The 19,656-nt window shown below is 35.1% G+C and overlaps 3 protein-coding genes across 7 annotated transcripts; 1 reads left to right on the top strand and 2 right to left on the bottom strand.

The window, feature by feature from the left end:
* Window positions 1–1,973: 1,973 nt before the first annotated feature.
* On the top strand, window positions 1,974–7,234 carry LOC113690121 (probable disease resistance protein At1g61300). 2 transcript variants are annotated; one of them, XM_027207945.2, is made up of 3 exons: window positions 1,974–2,338; window positions 3,957–6,701; window positions 6,785–6,982. In XM_027207945.2, exons 2-3 carry the CDS (start codon window positions 4,092–4,094, stop codon window positions 6,836–6,838), a joined length of 2,664 nt encoding a protein of 887 aa, XP_027063746.1. In that variant the 5' UTR covers window positions 1,974–2,338; window positions 3,957–4,091; the 3' UTR covers window positions 6,839–6,982. The 2 variants fall into 2 exon arrangements, with proteins under 2 accessions (XP_027063746.1, XP_027063745.1); XM_027207944.2 differs by having other exon boundaries at window positions 3,957–7,234.
* A 1,658-nt stretch (window positions 7,235–8,892) lies between these two features.
* Window positions 8,893–11,954, bottom strand: LOC113688961 (formiminotransferase cyclodeaminase-like protein). 2 transcript variants are annotated; one of them, XM_027206790.2, is made up of 4 exons: window positions 11,785–11,954; window positions 11,032–11,107; window positions 9,864–10,275; window positions 8,893–9,553 (listed from the first exon to the last, which is right to left on the bottom strand). In XM_027206790.2, exons 2-4 carry the CDS (start codon window positions 11,059–11,061, stop codon window positions 9,039–9,041), a joined length of 957 nt encoding a protein of 318 aa, XP_027062591.1. In that variant the 5' UTR covers window positions 11,062–11,107; window positions 11,785–11,954; the 3' UTR covers window positions 8,893–9,038. The 2 variants fall into 2 exon arrangements, with proteins under 2 accessions (XP_027062591.1, XP_071907055.1); XM_072050954.1 differs by lacking the exon at window positions 11,032–11,107 and having other exon boundaries at window positions 11,785–11,953.
* A 3,296-nt stretch (window positions 11,955–15,250) lies between these two features.
* Window positions 15,251–19,035, bottom strand: LOC113690420 (formiminotransferase cyclodeaminase-like protein). Of its 3 annotated transcripts, none has more exons than XM_027208322.2 (3): window positions 18,897–19,035; window positions 18,143–18,556; window positions 15,251–15,995 (listed from the first exon to the last, which is right to left on the bottom strand). In XM_027208322.2, the coding sequence occupies exons 2-3, from the start codon at window positions 18,525–18,527 to the stop codon at window positions 15,481–15,483; spliced, it is 900 nt and encodes a 299-aa protein (XP_027064123.1). In that variant the 5' UTR covers window positions 18,528–18,556; window positions 18,897–19,035; the 3' UTR covers window positions 15,251–15,480. The 3 variants fall into 3 exon arrangements, with proteins under 3 accessions (XP_027064123.1, XP_027064122.1, XP_027064121.1); XM_027208321.2 differs by having other exon boundaries at window positions 18,143–18,662; window positions 18,897–19,008; XM_027208320.2 differs by having other exon boundaries at window positions 18,143–18,983.
* Between the last annotated feature and the right edge of the window lie 621 nt (window positions 19,036–19,656).

Here is a 19,656-nt window from a genome sequence, read left to right as displayed (position 1 = left end):
GAATTCTTGATTTTCTATCGACAATCAAAAATTAAAGTTTTGCTGGCGATCAAGGGACCAAATGAGTATTGACAACCATCAAGACATCATGCACGATGGTCTTTGTTGGTGGGAGTATTGGGACACAGTCCCGCACAGGGCGCTAGAATGGGGCACCCATGTTTGTTTGTTTCTTTTTCTTTTAAACACTGTGTAATATGGTTTGGTAAAAATGTGTATTGTAACAATTAATTCATTAAGGCTTGTGAGATAAAGTGAAAATTGAAGAATAACAATTTGGAATAGTATTTGGTAAAATCAAAATATGAAAATTGTGCCAGAAATGGAAGCATGAGCAATCAAAGAGTTCGAGAATCATTTGTATCACATGGAGTGATAATAAATGAAGGGATGAAACAATGTAAAATTTCTTCATGAACGTTGCTTATTATGGTTAATCAATTAAACATATAAAAATGTAATGCTCTTTTTTTTTTTTTAAAAAAAATGTTATTTAGTAATTATAATTGTTGAAATATGAATCACTTGTTTTGATTTATCTACTTAATAAGTAGCATATTATATGTATTTAATATTTAATTGGAAGCCATACACATAAAATAAGAAAACATAAGGCTGTTTTAATTCTAGAAAAGGGTAAATTTGGAAATATAAAAGTTGAGCCGGTACTTTCTGAGCCCATTAGGTACTAATGGGCCATTAAATTATTTTCGGCCTTAATTGATCCTAATTACAAACTAGTTACACGTTTTACAGATCTGTGGTGAAAAAGTTTTACAATCATCGATCTGTAGGCACTTTGGCTCTGCATTTCCCCACGAAACAATAAGTTCACAAAATTTTTCAAAAAATAAGTCAATAAAATTTTAAATTTTAAAAATACTCCAGAATATATTTCTAAAAATACTTAATCCAAACGGACAATCAATAACATAAAGCATTTCACATATATCGTTACAATAAAATTTTTGAAAAAAACTCCAAAACACCTAATCCATACGGATATTGAGACAGTTGTTGTTGTAACTCTTTTTTTTTTTTCTTTTTTTTTTTTTAAAGATGAGATTCATTCCATTCCAAAACTAGAACATGTCACCGACGCATCGGATCCCAGGTATTTGATCATTTGATGAGCTAGTGTCAAAAGATAAAATTGTAAATCAATTTTAGGGTCAGAACTATCAATTTACTATTGAATTTCTTCCATTTGGATTAGCTATTTTTGGGGATATTTTTGAAAAATTTTACTATAGCAGAGTTTTTACAGTATATTTTGGAATATTTAAGAGTAGTAGAGTTTTTAGAATATATTTTGGGATATTTTTTAAATATTAAAAAAATTAAAACTACTTTTTAGAGTATTTTTTTAAAATTTTTTATAGTATTTAAAAAATTAATTTTTGAAAAACTCAAGGATCCAAGCAGATGCATTTTAGGCTTTTCATGTGGAGTAAATTTATGCTAGACAATTATCATTGGCTCATTGCACCATGTACTAATGCGTTCAATTGGATAAAACTTAAAAGACACAATTAGTTAGGAAGTAGGACGTACACTACTACAATCCTATTAACGAGAGGGCCTCTAAAACAAAGTGAAGAAAATAAAGGAGGAATATTTGCTTTTATAATGCGAATAGCCTATCATGAATTTTTTTTTGGTTGAATTCTAGTAGTATAGAATACAGATCAAATTCTTTTTATAATGCGGATTAAAAATATTTTGATGTAGACTGATCCAAAATCCAATGAGTTAAATCTACTTCATATTTTTAATGCAGAGTGATCCAAAATCCAACGAGTTAAATCTATTTTTCCACTCTATAATAGTGTGAACTGTGGGGTGATGAATTTGTTGGTTGTGCTTGGTGGGTAGACTTGGACTCTGGAGTCAGCCACCGCGTGAAGACTCCTTCACATTGTGCGATATAATTGCCTTGACCAATTATAGATGCTTCTGATACATATTTCAACACATTGCAACTTAAGGGTCTTTACTCTGCCACTAATTGGGTATGGAGTAATGAATTTCTTGGTTATGCTGTGATGGGTAGACTTGGACTTCGGAGTCAGCGACCCCATGAAGATTCCACTATTTGTCTAGCCACAACCAATTATGGATGCTCCTGATACATATTATTTCATTGCATTGCAATTTAAGATTCTTAGTTTCTTACTCTGCCACTGATTGGCATCAACTCCATCTCAAAACTTCTTACTTTCTTACTCTGCCATTGATTGGTTTCAGCTCCAGCTCAAAACTTCTTATTCTGACACTGACTGGTCTCAGCTCCAGCTCAAACTTGTTTTGAACGTTGTAGAATTTGCCACTACTTCTGGTACATAATTTTGTTGATAATTTTTTTTCCATTCAGTTATATATGTTATTTTGTTCATAAATTTCTGCTACTGCTACTATCTTGCTTCTCTATTATTTGGATTCCTTTGTTTGAATCATTCGATGTAAGTTTTTGGTATCCTTGAGCAGTTGGGTATGTAAATTCTTGAGGATAAAGGAAAAAAAATCAATCACTTCCAAAAAAAAGGTATACAAGTATCTTTATGATGATAAACATGAGATGGATATGATCGTTGCCTTCTGCCATAGTTGTTGGATGTTCAACTTTTAAGTGTTGCTTATATGATATGTTTGTATGATGAATCACTGATTATGAGTTAAAATAAAATATGGGAGAAGAAAGATGACTATTTGTTGTTGTTAAAATCTTGCAAATATATGGCAAAATTTTTCTTGGTTTCTGCAATCCAAGATATTGATGATTAAACTTCTCTTACCCCTTTTCTAGAAAAAATAAATTAAAAAATGCAAACCTAGGTTTTGGTCTTGATACATTCTAAAAGAAATTTAAATAATTCAAACCTAGATTTTCGTCTTGATGCATTATAATGTATGTTCAGTGAAACTTCTATAGATTAATACTCAATAAATTAATAATCTGTATTAATTAATAATTTATTTTGGTCTCGACTTGGGCTAATGAGCTAAATTAATAATTTCAATAAAATAATGAGATAATAGTTTTATTTTTTTTTTAAAACCTTACCTAACACTTTTGTCTCATTTATATTGTAAATTAATAATTCACTAAAATTACATATATTGTACTCACATAATACTCTATGCATTTGATCAATTATTTATGAACATCTTTTCAAATGGGAAGCCATAGTTTAACAATGATATATATAAGAAGATTTTGTATTTGTTATTTATATACATAGTATTATTAATTTGATTCATTGTATGCATTTAATAAAATGGAACACACATCTATCATTTAGTATTCTTAAATCCTTTTGACCTATTGGTAATATAAAAATGATATCAGTTACGTACATTAATAGACATAAATTATACTTGTAAATCAAGTAGATATGGATTGATTTATATTCTATAGAATTTTAGTCTCCTTTTATTTATAGAATAATTTATATTTTTATAAAATAAAATAAAACTTTAGTTGATTAAATTAGTGTTTCTTTGAATTGTAAGTACACTCAATAAATCAATAATTTATTAATGTATTGATTAATTAATACCTCTTTCAATTAATAGAATTTGTATGGTTCAGGGTTATTAATTAATAGATTTTTTACTCTTGTTACAAAGAACTAATTTTGATAATCCATGTTTTGTATTGGCTTGCAGATCCTGCTTATTGATTGATCTGTCTAATAGAAATGTAAGAAAGGAGATACAATTGGTATATTATTCGAGAGGACCCAATTTGTCATCCTCTAACTTTTAGGAAACCTTGTTATATTATTGTCTTCTAACTAAATTTGTTAAAACTGCTGAACATAGTTTATCACTGTCAGATAATAGGAAGCTCATCAGCATCTCTGTGTGTTTTCGCATTGGCCATAATGCTGTTCTGTAGTAAAATACCTTGAATACCATATGATTGACATTCTCGGATTTGTTTTCTTAATCAGCATTATTTGGCATGGAATACATCAGTCCACTTGCAAGCTTGGTGCAGTGTTTTTGTAGACAAGAGTGCTTACGCAAGTCGGTTTCCAAGCAATGTAGTTACTTTGATAAACCACAAGCAATTCTAGGAAGGTTGGATGAGCAAACAAATGAGAATTCTTAATGCCCGAGAAACAGATATAAGGCAAATGGTAACTATAGAAAGGGTTCGGAATGGCATGGAGCCTAAAGCTGAAGTTAAGTTATGGCTGGAAAATGTTGATCAGATCAAGGACTCTGTCAATAAGGTGAAGGAGGATAGTGCAGATGATAGAAGGTGTTTGATTGGGTGTTTCCCAAACTATTATTTTCGGATGAAGCTGGGGAATATGGTTGAGGAGCAGATCCATAAGGTGAATGAGCTTCTTGAGCAGGGAAAGTTTTCAGAAGGTGCAGTGGTTGGTATGTTGCCTGAACGTGGGAAGACACTTCCTACAACTATGCTTATGGGAGAAACTGCAAAAAGAAGTTCAAGGAGGATTTGGCATTACCTGATGGACGAGAGTATTCGAACAATTGGCATATTTGGGATGGGTGGCGTGGGTAAAACAACAATCATGATAGAAATTAATAATCGACTGGTGAGAGAAGATGTATATTTTGATACCGTCATTTGGGTCACAGCATCAAGGGAGCCAAATCTCCCAAAACTACAAAATGATATTGCCAAATCAATTGGTTTATGCTTTGATAGCGACGATGATGGGATGACCAGAGCATCAAAACTATGGAATGCCTTGAGGGGACCGAAAAAGTTTCTTCTTATTATAGATGATTTGTGGGAAGCATTTTCACATCAAGAGGTTGGAATTCCTTGTCAAGAATTCTCAAACTCTTTTAAGTTGGTGATTACCACTCGATCATTGAGTGTTTGCCGTGGTATGGAGACAATGAGAGAGGTCGAAGTTGAATTGCTTTCTAGTGAAGAAGCATGGGATTTATTCAAACACAAGGTTGGTGAAGAAGTTGTTTCATCCTTGAGCATTGAAGCTGTTGCCAAGGAAATTGCCAAAGAATGTGGCGGTCTGCCACTAGCAATTGCTACAGTAGGACGTGCTTTGAGAAAAGAATATAATGTAAGACAGTGGCGAATTGCTTTAAGAGAGTTGCAAAACTCCACTATAAGAATAGATGGAATGGAGAACCAGGTATTGTCACGTTTGAGATTTAGCTATGAGAGATTGAAGGATGATACTACCCGATCCTGCTTTCTTTTCTGTGCTGTATACCCAAAGGATCATCATGTCAATGTAGAAGAGCTCATAAGGTATTGGATATATGAAGGTCTACTGGGTAATTTAGGGGACATGGAAACCAAGATGCAACAGGGATATATCCTAGTAGATGAGCTGAAAAATGCTTGCATGTTGGAAAGTATCTGCCAACATGGTAGTATAGACGAGCATGTGAAGATGCATGACCTAATTAGGGATATGGCAATTGCTCTCACAGGTGCTAACCAAATCTATATGGTTCGAGCTAGACATAGCATATGTAAGCCCCCTCTTCATGAAGAATGGCATCCAGATCTCGAAAGAGTCTCACTGATGAGAAATGATTTGAGCTCTTTGGATTGTGAACCTAGATGTCCAAAGTTGAGCACATTACTCTTGCAGTATAATTCACTATCCAAAGGCATTAATCCTTCTTTCTTTAACCATATGCAGAACCTGCAAGTTCTAGATTTATCTTATACAGGCATACTTAGGTTGCCAGATTCATTTTCAAATTTGGAAAACCTTCGTGCACTACTCCTCTGTAGCTGTTGGAATTTGCATTATGTACCAACGCTATCAAAACTTAAGGAGTTGAGGGTTTTGGACCTTTCTTATTCATCCATTGAGCACATGCCCCACGGGATGGAAATGTTAGCTAACCTTAGACGCCTTGACCTCTCCCACTGTAGAGCCAATGACTTTCAAAGTAGTTTTCTGTCAAATTACAGAATGCTGGAGAATCTACTGCTAATTGGTTTGTGGCAGTCACTTGAACTTGGTAAGGTATTTGTTGATCAGTTAACAAGCTGCATTAACCTGTCACTGTTTGAAGCTAACTTCAGAACTGTTGAGGACTTCAATTACTATACTATGTCAGGACACTGGAGTCAAGTTGAGAGTTTCAAATTTTGTATTGGCTATCCGGAATCCTCAATGCATTTCGGTAGAAATAGTGTAGCATTAATTGGAGCCCATATGTTTCACAGAGAAATACCTGCTTTGTTGCCTGGTAGGATTCATGAGTTGGTTCTCTTGGCTTGTTCAGGCATCAATCACTTGCCAACATCCATCAGCTTTGCTTCTTCACAGCTACAAATATGTAAACTTCAACACTGTGATGATATGGAATGGATAATAACTTCAGGATGGAGCACCTTTCCTACCCTAGAGTCGTTAGAGATCGAGGGTTTGGGCAAGTTACATACTTTTTGCATGGGAATTCCACAGGAAGGAACTCTTGCAAATCTGAAGGTGTTGCATGTCACCCAATGTAATGATTTGAAGACCGTCTTGTCATTTGAGCTGGTGCAGAACCTAAAAAGCCTTGAAGAAATTGTTATTGAAAACTGTGAAAGGATTGAGGAGATAATTGGTGATGAAAGAGGGGGAGAAGACGTGACTCAAGTGGACAATGCTGAAATAATACTTCCACGATTACAGAAATTAAAGTTAAGTTCTTTGCCAAGGCTGACAAGCATCTGCTGGAATAGGGTAATGATATGTGATTCATTATCCATCATTGAAGTTCATAAATGTCCTGAACTTACTGCACTTCCCTTCTTCGTGGAAATTAGGCAGCCCCTGATACAGTCTCTGAAGCAAATAAAAGGAAGCAGAAGATGGCGTGAGGATTTAACGAAGTCTCATCCAGATTGCATTGGACTCCTGTACTCAATTTTCAAAGTAACTCAGAGTTCTGCAGCATATGACATCTTTGAACCTCAGAATTCTGCAGCAAACGAGATCTTTGAAGAAGACGATGGCAGGAATATTGGCGAATCTGCAAGTTCATCATTTGGGCCAAGATAGCATTCTACAATTCATATCCCATACTTCTATAACCATCTGATCTTCCATGATCCATCCCTTCGAGTTCTTTGAAGTAATAAAGATACTAGCTTATTGTTGTCTCGTCTTCGGTTAGCCTGCATACAGTTGTTAATGTTGCCTCCCTTTGTTCATTTTTTCAATAAAAGTTCTGTAACAGAAGAAGACAAATTTGGATATACAATTTTGTGCTCGAACACCAGAATGTAGTAAGTTTCATGTTGTTCACTATCAGCTGGATAAGGAAAAACATTCTAAACCTGTTATCTGCTCATAAGTATAACAGGTCATGGCAAATAAACTCTCATTGGATTATAATGACAGAACAGCACATAGATTTCCAAGTTTCTTCGCATAATTAGTCCAATTCAAGAATCCCCGAAATCTTTTTCAGTCCTGGGTACTGCAATAGATTGTAGCTACTTCTTGGTGCTTTTCCATCATTCCCTTTGTATACTAAAGATACTTAAAACTTTGAGAGCTGCTTATATCATATTTGGTTCATAAAATTTCCCCTGGGATGTTGACAAAATATTTGGAATGCAGGAATGAGATGGGTAAATTGTACCATCACATATTTTTTGAAATTTAACTGGTTTTTTTGTTGAGTCGTAAGAAATACAGCTCCATCAGTTAAGACTAGTAGTTTTGTTTTATTATGTGTTGCCTGTATCATTTGATCCAGTAGATTGGTGCAAATTTTGCTGAAATTCTTGAACACAAATAGACAGCTGATTAATGAAAGGAAAGTTGTCATGAGGTGGTCCTAATTATTAAAATCAAGGCTTTAGTATTAAAACAGAAAAATGAAATGAAGATTAGGGCTATAGACACACAAATTGCCATAAAATATGCCTTGAGAGTTTCCTTCGTTCATTCGTATACTACCAAATCCCATCACTAAATTTGGTATGAATATCCATCATTTCTAATTTCTAGAATCCCATAAAAAATGGTCTTTCCATGAATATAAACAACAACTATCACTACCTTTTCTCATGGATCCAAATTTCCCTAATTTTTCAGTTATTTTCAAGCATGACAAAGTTGTTTGATTATTTAGCACTAAGGTGTCCAGAAAGCGTCCCCTTTAATCCCACATTGGAAATTTGAAATGTTGCAGATCATTTCATAAGCTGTAGAAAAGACGCTCTCGTTCGCCGGGCTGGGTAACGCAAGCCTGTAACCCAAGTGGGGGCATTTGGAGTGTTGGAACATGGATTCCGTTCAGCTGGTAGGGTTTGGGGTGGCTGATTGCTGGCCCGCCCATTCCAAGCGGACAGTTGGGCTACGTAACTTGGACGAAGGCCTGGGTTATGTGGTCTCTTAGAGAGGTGGGTAATGCGTCAGGCTGGCTTCACAGAGCAGCGAAAACTACCCGCTCTCTGCAGTGGAAGGATAACGGGCTGCTGCTCTCTGAGCCCAGTATTACCAGATGGATGGTTTCTAACTGAACGAACACTCCTTTTGCAATTTTTTTTCCTTTTTTCTTTAAATTTGAGAAAGGGCGGATTGCCGAGGGAAAAATCTGGATTAAAGTTTTGCTATTTAATTAAAAAAATCTAAAATAATGTGCCATTTCTAAAGAGGCATTATGGCTATATACAATCAGGAACTTTATCAGATTTGGGTGTTATAAAGATGATCTTTAAGATTTTGAAATTATTCAGTTAATTAAAGAAGAAATTATGATCTCTAACAATCTTTGCTTATTTTTCTTTTGCAATTAATCATCTCTAATTAAGCCAAATACCCAACGTTGATAACCAAAAATTTTCAGTGGAGATAGGCAGCCCCTGCTTGACCCTCTAATTGAAATAAAAGGAAGCAGAAATTGGTGGAAAGAACTAAAGAATTCAGCTCTAACAGAGAAGCATGTACTACTTATTTTATCATGGCTTGGACAGAATTACCATCTTGATCACTCATCTACATTTTGTAGAACTTCAATGTACGTTTCAAGGTCATCAACAATCATGCACCAGAAGGAGCCTCAAGTGATCAATCTGAATAAGCATTTATCAATTTTCTGTATCTCTCAGTAATCATCTGTGGAGGGATATCAGTGAAGTATCCCTGCTCTACATCTAGGCCTTCTTGTGCTGCTAGCTTCTCAACATGGTTTTGGACTCGGTCTGCCCCAATCTGGTTTGGCTCCAGTAGCATGCATGCTATCTCAGTTGAGTCCTCGCCATGAACCAGGCCTAAAGTTTGCACAGTAGGCAACCCCCCTCCTCGAGCACTTACCATCAGTGCAATCCGTCGAGCTGCTGATACATCTGTGGACATGACTGGTATGTTGTACATGGCAATCCATGGCCGTGCACCTATCATGCTAATGCCCCTCGCACTGGTGACCACTTCTGGACCTTCATTCGGCTTTTCTGGAAGGACTTGTGGCTGTGTCCAGCCAACCCAGTGGTGGCCGTTATTTGGACGAAAGTAGCCCAGTTCTCGCCTTATGGTGTCCAAAGCCTTTCCTGTTGGATTTGCTGCCCCATATAGATATACCGGTACTGAAGCCAAGGAACATAAGAAATCAGAACAACATCTCCCATTAACCTTAGAACCAAGAAGTCAAGTCGGTGGAACGGACCCAGAACAGTATAAATTGTTTCAGCATCTTCAATATATGGAAGCAAAATTAGAAAGCATCACGCTTCCAAAATATTTAGGCAATTGTGTTAACTGGATCAGCTCTAATAGACAAACAAGTAGAGAAATACCAAGTACATGATCATGCAAATTTTAATACTCTCCATGTGACTGTAGATTGATTGCCCTTACTTTGTAGCGTCATTGAACTAGTAATGAATTAGTAGTTACCTTGAAATCGATTTCCAATTTCAGCTGCAACTTTTTGAGCCAGCCAAGCTGCCTCATCCAGTGAAGCTCGAGCTAATGGGTGGCAGAGAATGTCATCCATGACGCCAAGACGAGGATGTGTCCCTAAGTGCTGCTCAAGGTTTATGGCTTCATAAGCAGCTTCAGCCATGGCTACTACACTCTGCTGCAAGGGGCTGTAAATTGGACAGCCAGTGCTATCATGGACAACATATGAGACCAGTGTGTAGCAGACTCTATTGTAATCACGATCCTCAAATTTGTTGACGATAACGGTTTCTGGATCACGTTTAGCTGCACGTTCGATGGAATCAAGAGCTTCGGCATTTCGTGCTTCAGATATATAAAGTTTGCAGCAGAGCAGCATGGAGTGCATCACTGTTTTCTTCTTATCCTTTTACAGATTGTCAAGAATTAAAATAATCATTCAAGGTTTAGAAGGCAAATGACATACAGGTAATCCTTTCAGACTGCTTTGTCAAACTCTTCGAATTAGATGTTGTGTCTAAAAGAGCTGAATAGTTCACCAGTTACAATGTGTATGAATGGTTTTTGCGTTGATTGGTATCAGATTATGATAGCGGATCCCTGGTTAGATCACGAGTCAGCTTAACACCTTTATTCATCAGTGCACATTTGTCAGTCTCCCGAGGAAAACTACGCATCTTTGTTACTATTCAAGTGCTAAGCCAAAAGGGAATTGATCAATTTCTAGTTGCAAAAGGTTGGCGTGTCACCAGTTCATCATCATATTTGTACAGCAATCTGATTGTATGATCTTTATATGAGGGCAAATTCATAGTATGTGAGTGGAGTTTTAAGAACACTCAAGTTGAAAAGAACACAAAAAATTAGTGAAATATGACAGCTGAAGTAATCAAATTCAATTCGCTAAAATGCTTTCAACTATGGAACCTCAACTGACTGAGAAAACTGCTCTTCCACCCTAATAACATCATTCATTTCCGCCAAAAATGAAATTCTCCAAGAAAATCACGCTAAAATACAAGGAAAAGCTAACTATAAAATGGCTTTAAGGCTCATTTCAATGTCTTTAAACCTTTTAGAAAAATGGATATGGTCCTTTTTTTGCCTGTTTACAAGATATATAAGCTTAGAAAAATAAAAAAGAGAGTGATCAATCCCTCACCTTGCTACTCTGGCTGGAAATGGAATCCATCTCTTGGGTTCTGCAATCCAACCGACTGTCCACTGTCTATGGCTCTCTGCAGCCTTTGTCTTCAAATTAATGGATAGGAGAAAGAAATGCAGAGATATTTTACTTAAGCTAGTTTCCTAATCCTGACTCAACAGTCAAACTTAATACCACCAGGGTTGAAGGCCAAATGTCCCACAATTACCATGTTTCATCCTCATCTCAGATTGAGCCAGGAACTGGATTATATAGCTAGAACCAGGCATGAAGCACGCGGGTATTTTATCCAAAATGTCTTCATATTCGAGGAAGGGCAAGAAGCAACCATCATATAGTTTTCTGTCATAAACCACCCAACCACCCACCGGTCGGTGGGGTTCGGTTTTTTTCATTGTTTCACACTTGTTTGGTTTGGTATTGGCATAATCTTTTGAGTTCTCGGTTTTACTTTTTACCCAGGTGGTGATTTGGTCAGGCAAAAATTTCTCCTGCTTTATACGTTCAAGCTGAATGATGATATCTTAGATATTGCATGATTAAACTTTTCTTGAAAGCAACCTGAGATAATCTTACACGACAGAAATGATCACATGGTAGCCAGTGGAGCACTATTAGTAATGTGATCGATCCCAAAAAGTTGTAACTTCACCAAAAATATGGTCCTTTCAAGCCTTTTTTTTTTTTAAGAATACAAACAATAAAAGGAAAACGGAAAAGATGAAACTTCACCAAAGATGAGCCCCTCACCTAGCAGTCCATTTCTTGCCCTTTTTTCCCAAGCAAACTGTCTATGAGCTCCATGCTGCCTCTTTCTTGAAATTAGCACTCCTACTAGGAGAAGAGATGGGAGTCGTGGACAAATATTTCTTTTATTTAGCACAGTACATATGAATATGACATGGCCTTTTTTCTGGATCAAGTGTCCTACTCCTGACTCAGCACTAAAACATCACAAGACATTTACAACTAAGCCAAATGTCCCTACCATCCTCATGTGTCAATCTCATCTGCCAGAACCACCGCATGGTTTTGGATAAACAAAACCACCGCATGCCACGCATGGTTTTGGATGGAACAATAACGCCCTAGTGTTTGGATAACAGACTATTTGAAAAAAATGTTATAACACTTTTATGTAAAATAAATAGATGATTGAAATATATCGATGATACAAACAAATAAATATTATAGCACTTTTATGTAAAATAAAAAAATGATTGGTTGAAAATTATATCGATGATACAAGCAAATAAATTTTGATAAATAATCTATTATCCAAACAAAACCCATTATGTATATTTTAGCAATAATGATTCACTCCCAATGATTGGTGGAATCAGAGACTAAGGAATGATTTGCATTTAAAAAGATAGATAGTTTTTTATACATTGTCAATGTAAAAATATTTTATACAAACAAGTTTAGATCATGTCACGGAACGTGAATTTAAATTTAAAATTCAAATTATTTATATGTGGTATACATTCAAAACTGTTAGTGTAAAAAACAAAATCACTACATTATTGTCAGTGCATAAAAAGTTAATTCTAAAAAGATACCACTCTTATATATTTTAAATTTTTTTGTTTTGCGGATGGAATGTAGGATGACTCTAATATTTTACATGAACAAAAAATTAAAGCTTTTAAGGTGATGCTGAAAAATTTATAACATTTTGGGGGAGAGAGCAAAATCTAATTTCTACTACAATATAAGTAAAAAGCTTGATTGTTTTAAAGTGCCATAAAAAGATTTCTAAAATCTTGGGAGCAGCAGCCCCTTAAAAAACAAGAAATTAGTCCCAAGGCCTTGGAACAATTGGGACAATGATCTCTTTGTTATTGTCCAAGTTGCCAAATTTATTACTATCAACTTTCCTCATATTTTTGGGGCATGATTTTTGGGACTTTTGTTTTATCTTCCCCTAGTATACGTGAAATGTGTTATAGTCTTATAGATGTCCATCAAAGCTGTAAATGAATGATTTTCAGATCGAAGTAAGTTGGTGAAATGTGGTTGAACATCTATTTTGCATTTTGCTTCGTGGTGACAAAGAGATTGTAAACATCATTCAAAGTTCAAATACTTGTTCGACGTGAATATTATCAACGGTCTTTCGGACGGTGTCATATGGACACTCGTTAAAATATATTTCAAGTGTTAAATTTTTAAAAATATAAAATTAATTAGTGAAAACATATAAATGCAAGGGAATTAATTAAAAAAAAGTGTATATATGTAGGAGAAAGTAATAATTATTAGTGTGTATATATATGATAAGTTGGATAGAATATAGGGGTATTAGACACTGGTAAGAAAAATACTATTACGAATAAGGGTTTTTCTAACAGGTGTCTATTGAACACTCGTTAACACACTTAAAATTCATCTAATCTGTCATATATATATATACAAACTAATAATTATTATCTTTCTTTACATTTATATACATTCTCTATTTAATATTACCTATCCTCCTTTGTATTTACTTACTTTTTCTAATTAATCTTACATTTTAAAAAAATATGACACCTGAAATATATTTTAACGGTGTCTAATCCCAGTTAGACAGACCCTAGGAATAAATATCATCATCATGGTGACTAGGCGTGTAAATGAAATCAGTCTTTTGAGAACAAATCAATTAATATCTGATTAAATGAGTGGACACAATCTTTCTTCGTACATATTGTCGGTAAGTATGACTATTTATCATCAACATCTATTGCAGAGCACATTATGACTAGGATTAGGCCTTGATGGAGCTAATCAAGGATTACATGAATTGTTTCCATCTTATTATAAAGAGATTTCTAACAGGTGCCCGTATCTTCGTTAACGCGCTTAAATCATATCTAACTTATCATGTAAATATACATACTAATAATTATTAACTTCTCTTATATTTATATACCTTTTTTTTTAAAGGCACTTCTAACAGGTGCCCATATCTTCGTTAACGCGCTTAAATCATATCTAACTTATCATGTAAATATACATACTAATAATTATTAACTTCTCTTATATTTATATACCTTTTTTTTTAAAGGCACTCATTAAAATGTATTTCAAGTGATAGATTTTTAGAAAGTTAAGAACAATTCGAGAAAGTGTGTAAATGCAAAGGTGGATAGTAATTGTTAATGTGCGTATATATATGGTAGGTTAGATGGAATATAGATGTGTTAACAAGTACCTACTGGGTACCCATTAGAAAAATCAAATCCTTTCTTTCTAATTATAGTTATTACCCTCCCTTATATTTATACACTTTACCTTATAACTTTATTTTTTAAAAAAATTAACACTTAAAAAATATTTTAACGAGTATCTATTAAGCACCCGTTAGGCAAACCCTATTACAAAATCCAAGTACAAATGACAAAGAAACATGAACTGAGAACAAATGCAAAAGATATTTGTATGGATTAAAGTTTAGATGCCTTCGAAATAATTGTGACCAATAATTGAAGGTACCAAACAATAAAATGCTGATAGTGAAATCAAATGGAATTAACAAATCAATTCCAGTAAAGCAAAAGTAATGGTTGATGACAAATTCTCCAACAACTAACCTAATTTTTGCGTGCAACTAACCTCAGCCATTATAGTGATAATGCTACTATGACACTCATCCTCCTAACTCAATTAATTATGCTTTATCTTATGTTAGTTTTTACGTTATTAATAGCGTAAAAGTAATAAAAAATCTAGTTCTAGAAAAGAAAGTCATCACGTGAAATCCTGATAGTAACTCGTAAATTAAAGTTCAACCGTAACTCATAAAATTATTGATAGTAACTTCTATCTGTAGTTACAGGTGATATGCCATGCAACAAGTGAAATACTGATGCTGTAATTTGAGATGAATAGCTGTTTATAGATTTGGCACCCAAGAAAAAGAAGGGAAGAAATGGTTAATCCTGCATCCACTTAAACTTTGCTTGTTGCAGCAGCATCTCCCTAGAACAAGATGACTATTCAGTAAAATCAAACTTGTGAGAAGAATTACAGAGTATTTCTGTTAAGAATGGCATAATGCCAAACTCAATCTTATATTAACCTAACCTGTATTTACACATCAATGAATCAGCATATAACTGAAAGTATAAATCAAAAGCTATGCACATGTAATACTTTACAGACTGTGATACAAAATCAGCAAAATCAACTTGTGAGAAGAATAATGAATATTTCTGTTAAGAAAGGCATAGTATCGAACTCAATCTTACTTCTTAACAGGTATTTAGAAATCATGAATCAGCATATAACTGAAAGTAGCAATATAATACTTTACAGAACATGATACAAATGGACTGAATCAGCCAATAGAATAGAAGCCTCGAGTAATAGGTTTGCAAGGTTAGGAAAATTTGACCTATTTGGAGACCCCATGCATAGCTTGGATGTATTTCCTAGGAGTTGTAACTTCGCAGGCGTAGTCTAGTCTAAACTTTTGCACACTTTCATGTAGCTTTCAATTATTTTTTCCTGTGAATGGTCTGTATAATACCCTTTGCCAACATTCAATTTCTCTTCTGCAGCAAGCTTCTCAACTTCAAGCTGAACTTGATCGCCACCAACTTTACTTGGTTCTAGTAAGTTGCAAGCTACCTCAATGACACCATCACCATGGGTTAGTGCCATAGATTGCACTGAAGGAAGTCCGCCTCCTCTTCCACTTAACCTCTTGGCTATTCTACGAACAGCAGCTATGTCATTAGAAAAGACTGGGACGTTGTAATTGTCAACCCACCGTGTTGCTCCTATTACAATGATACCTTTTGCTTCAACTGCAAAATCAGGACCCTGATCTGGCTTTAGCTGTAAAATCTCTGATTTGGGCCCGCCTGTCCATTGGTTTCCACTAGAATCAGGCTTGAAATATCCCAGTTCCCTCCTGATTGAAGCAAGAGATCTTCCTTCCCTATGTGCTGCTCCATACAAAAAGGTAGGAACTGCAAGTAATTGTGTAGATCCTTAGAAAAGCTGGAAATGTTAGAAGCAGAAAAAAAGGATAAAAAAAATATAGAGAACTGTTACTAACAATCCTTTTGGCTATTATGATGTCAAGTTTGCGGATAATGAAACAGATTTGCTCAGAAAGATGCACAAGAGAGGTGCTTGCAACTACAAGGTACTCCACAAAAGGAAGGGGTTATGAAGATAAAAAGAATAAAGACAGAAGAATGAATTAAGTGAAAGTACCAAAAAAAATGCAGAAAAACCTGGGAAATATGCTTTTGGATAAAACAGACATTGACATAAAAATGATCTTCAAGATTAATAGTTCGTTGAATCAAGACAATGAAACTTGGCCTTATTTGTGGTTCTGTCAGTTAATTATTATAATTGTGGTGCAAGGACCTAATTATATAGGAACAATTGAAAGTCATTCACCAATATGGAGGAGGAGGAGCAACAAACAACAATCTATTCAAATCAAGCTATAAGCAAAAAAAAGATCCTTGAGTTCGAGTATTAAACATGGGTAAGTAAGCAATGTGCCAGCAGCTTCATCGCATTTTAGGGGCTGAATCAGGTAAACTTCCAATGTTCATTTCTTCAACATTTGCATCATGCAATTTAGGCTCAAGACTGCTAGTCATTCGGACTAAGAATGACAAAAAGGATTTCGAAAAATATTAAGGGTCCTATAGACTGGACTGGAGCTCAAAAAACCTGGTGCTCATAATTGCTTAACACATGTCTGCTGGCCTTACAAATGAGAGAAGACATGGTTTTCAGAGGATAGCATACTAGAATAAGGATTTCCACCAATGAGCTATGTTATCTCTTATTGTCACAACCAAGATACTTCACAAGGCTAAGTTTACAAATGGCCCTGGAAGCATATCTTAGTTCAAAGAAAGAGCAGAAGTTCCAAATGGCCCTGGAAGCATATCTTAGTTCACAAGGCTAAGTCTACAAATGGCCCTGGAAGCATATCTTAGTTCAAAGAAAGAGCAGAAGTTCCAACAACAGACTGATGTTGTTTTATAAAAGGTTCTAGTTAGGACACTAAGATTGAAGTACATAAGCTCTATGTAATCAAAACCAAACAACAAGTATTGGAGCTCTACAGAGTAGACATCTGCTTTTTAAGGATGCCATGTTAAGAAGTGCCCAAGGAATTCTAAACGCTTCAAAGGGTTCATCTATCAGGCATCCACAATTATATTGCATGACGTGTTTTCAGTAATTGAAGTTCCAAAGCTTGAATTATAAACCAGTCTAAACTACTTATGGCAGGATAACATGAGGATTTTGAACCAAAAGGGAATTGAGAAAAGAAAGTTGCCTGAATAAAGAATGAGAAGACAAAGTTGGGCAAAGTGTTGTCTTGTGAAACTTATATGCAGGCAATTCAATGGGAACAACTGATCCTACTGATAAGAATTAAGATTAAGAATGGCCACCTGACACCTAACAGGTATGAATGACTTCTTGTAATTGGAGGTTTAGTAGGATATTCAGTTGTGCAGCACAAGGTTTGCCTTTCTTTCGGCTCAAAATCTGATGCAACAAACTAATAAAATGAAAATCCTAACAGGAAATTTTCATCAAAGACTAATAATGCATCAGCATAACGTTGGAGCATTAGGTGTCAGCATAGATAATCAAGCAACTGTCAAATGAAAGTTATTTAGGAGATGCTAATGTAGTCAGTACCCCATTCTCTAGCTGATTAATGTACTTGTTGGGAAAAACCTTAATCAGCAAAAGTAGCTAATTTCTTCACAAAGTCAAAAAAACATCAAGACACCACAAAGAGCGTCTTACACAGACTAACACACACACACACCCCTTTCGTCCCAAGTGAGCGACAAGGGAAGACTCTTAGCTACCCTCAATCTTGAACAGAATATCCTATAAAAGAAACTAATACTGACAGGAAAGAACCACAACAACACAAAAACTGCACTCACAACCCAATGAGCAGTCTCAAGTGAGCAAGTGCTTTCACTAAAATTCTGAAGGAAGTAGCTTGTCCTGAATACCATATGATCTTATTAACAACGCTGGTTGACAACAAATAAAATCAAGCATTGGTCTTAAAATGCAAATTTGCAGTATAAAACTAGAGCTACAGGAGAATTCGGACCTTTAAGATTTGAACCAACATCAGCTGCCAAAGCATTTGCAGTCCCAGCCACTTGTTCCAAACTAGTACTCTCCAATGGATGAAAACAAATATGGTCCACAACACCAAGCCTAGGATGACTTCCAGAATGAGCACCAAGATCAATGCTTTGAAAAGCAGCTTCAACCATGGCAAAGACAGCCCCTTTCAGAGGATCAGAAGATGGTTTTGAACCCAACTTTGAAACAAGAGTGTAACCAACTCTATTGTAAATTTCATCCTCAAACTTATTAATAATTGGAGCTTCTGGGAACAACTTAGCAGCCCTCTCAATTGCCTCAAGAGCAGCCTTGTTCCTGCTTTCTGATATGTAAACTTTGCAGCAAGATAACATCAATTTTAACATCTTTTCTTGTTCTGAAAATCCCTCTTAATCTGCATAATGAATACTTTTAGCAGATAATTTGAGACCACTGGAAAAATTTTTGGACATTATTCTTGCAACCCTATAACTCCAAGAAGCAGAATTCCGATTCAGATACTGTAGCATGAATTTCAATTTCAATGTTAGGACTAATTAGACAGGAAAACAGAATGAAAATAAAACAACAATTTGAATTCTTGGAGAAAAGCATTAGCTGATACTATTAATCAATAAAAAATCTGGAAGAGAAATGAATATTAATTAGCATCAGCCCACATTAAAAAAAAATGTCCATCATTTGAAGAATTTTGCAGAGGGAATGTTAGAGCCAGTATAAATATGGGCATGTACCAATTACGATGAGGATTTTCTTCTTCTGAAGTGAAAAGAGTGAAAAGAGTGAAGAGGATAGACTTTCAAAGTAGATCTGGCCCCAGGAAACCAATTAAGAACAACGTAAGATGCTAATGGGCTGCCTAGACTGGCATGGAGTTAAGTAACAATTATCTGGACTGGATCAGAATATTGAACCGACTGTGGGCCATTCAGAATTGAATTCCGATTGTCTAGTCCCTAGGACCTAGGTTAGAGTAATTAGTTAAGAGATTTGAAATCCTTGATTTGACTCTCAACTCCTCTCTTTTTTTTTGCCCTTGTGAGGTTTGAAATCTTCCATTGGGACAAAAAAATTTAATTATCTACTATTCGAGAATGAGTTTAAAATTGTGTTCAAATTTAGTTTCTTTCATTTATTCTATTCAAGTCCGGTTTCTTTTATCCATCTAAATTTATAAATTTGTTTGTTGTGTTAATTGACAAATCCATTATTTGGAATTTCTTATATCTAAATTTTTTATGTTAGTGGATATCTCCTTTGGAACAATTGTCTCCACCTATGGAGCAAACGGCACAAATAATTATCAAACTATTTCAAACTTCATGATTTGGTTACTAAACTTTTTATTCAGTCTAGATGGTCGCTCAATGACTGAAAAAAGTATTATTTTTGTTAGTTAACTAATACCAATGTATATATTTTTTCTTACTCTGCTAATGAAAGCGTATACCTTTTCGACTGTAAAATGTGCATTTTAATTAGTTGAATCACCAT

Source organism: Coffea arabica, chromosome 5c (genome assembly GCF_036785885.1).
Source record: "Coffea arabica cultivar ET-39 chromosome 5c, Coffea Arabica ET-39 HiFi, whole genome shotgun sequence".
Lineage (NCBI taxonomy): Eukaryota > Viridiplantae > Streptophyta > Magnoliopsida > Gentianales > Rubiaceae > Coffea > Coffea arabica.
The sequence above is the reverse complement of the archived record's forward strand: the minus strand, read 5'-3'. Positions and strand labels throughout refer to the sequence as shown.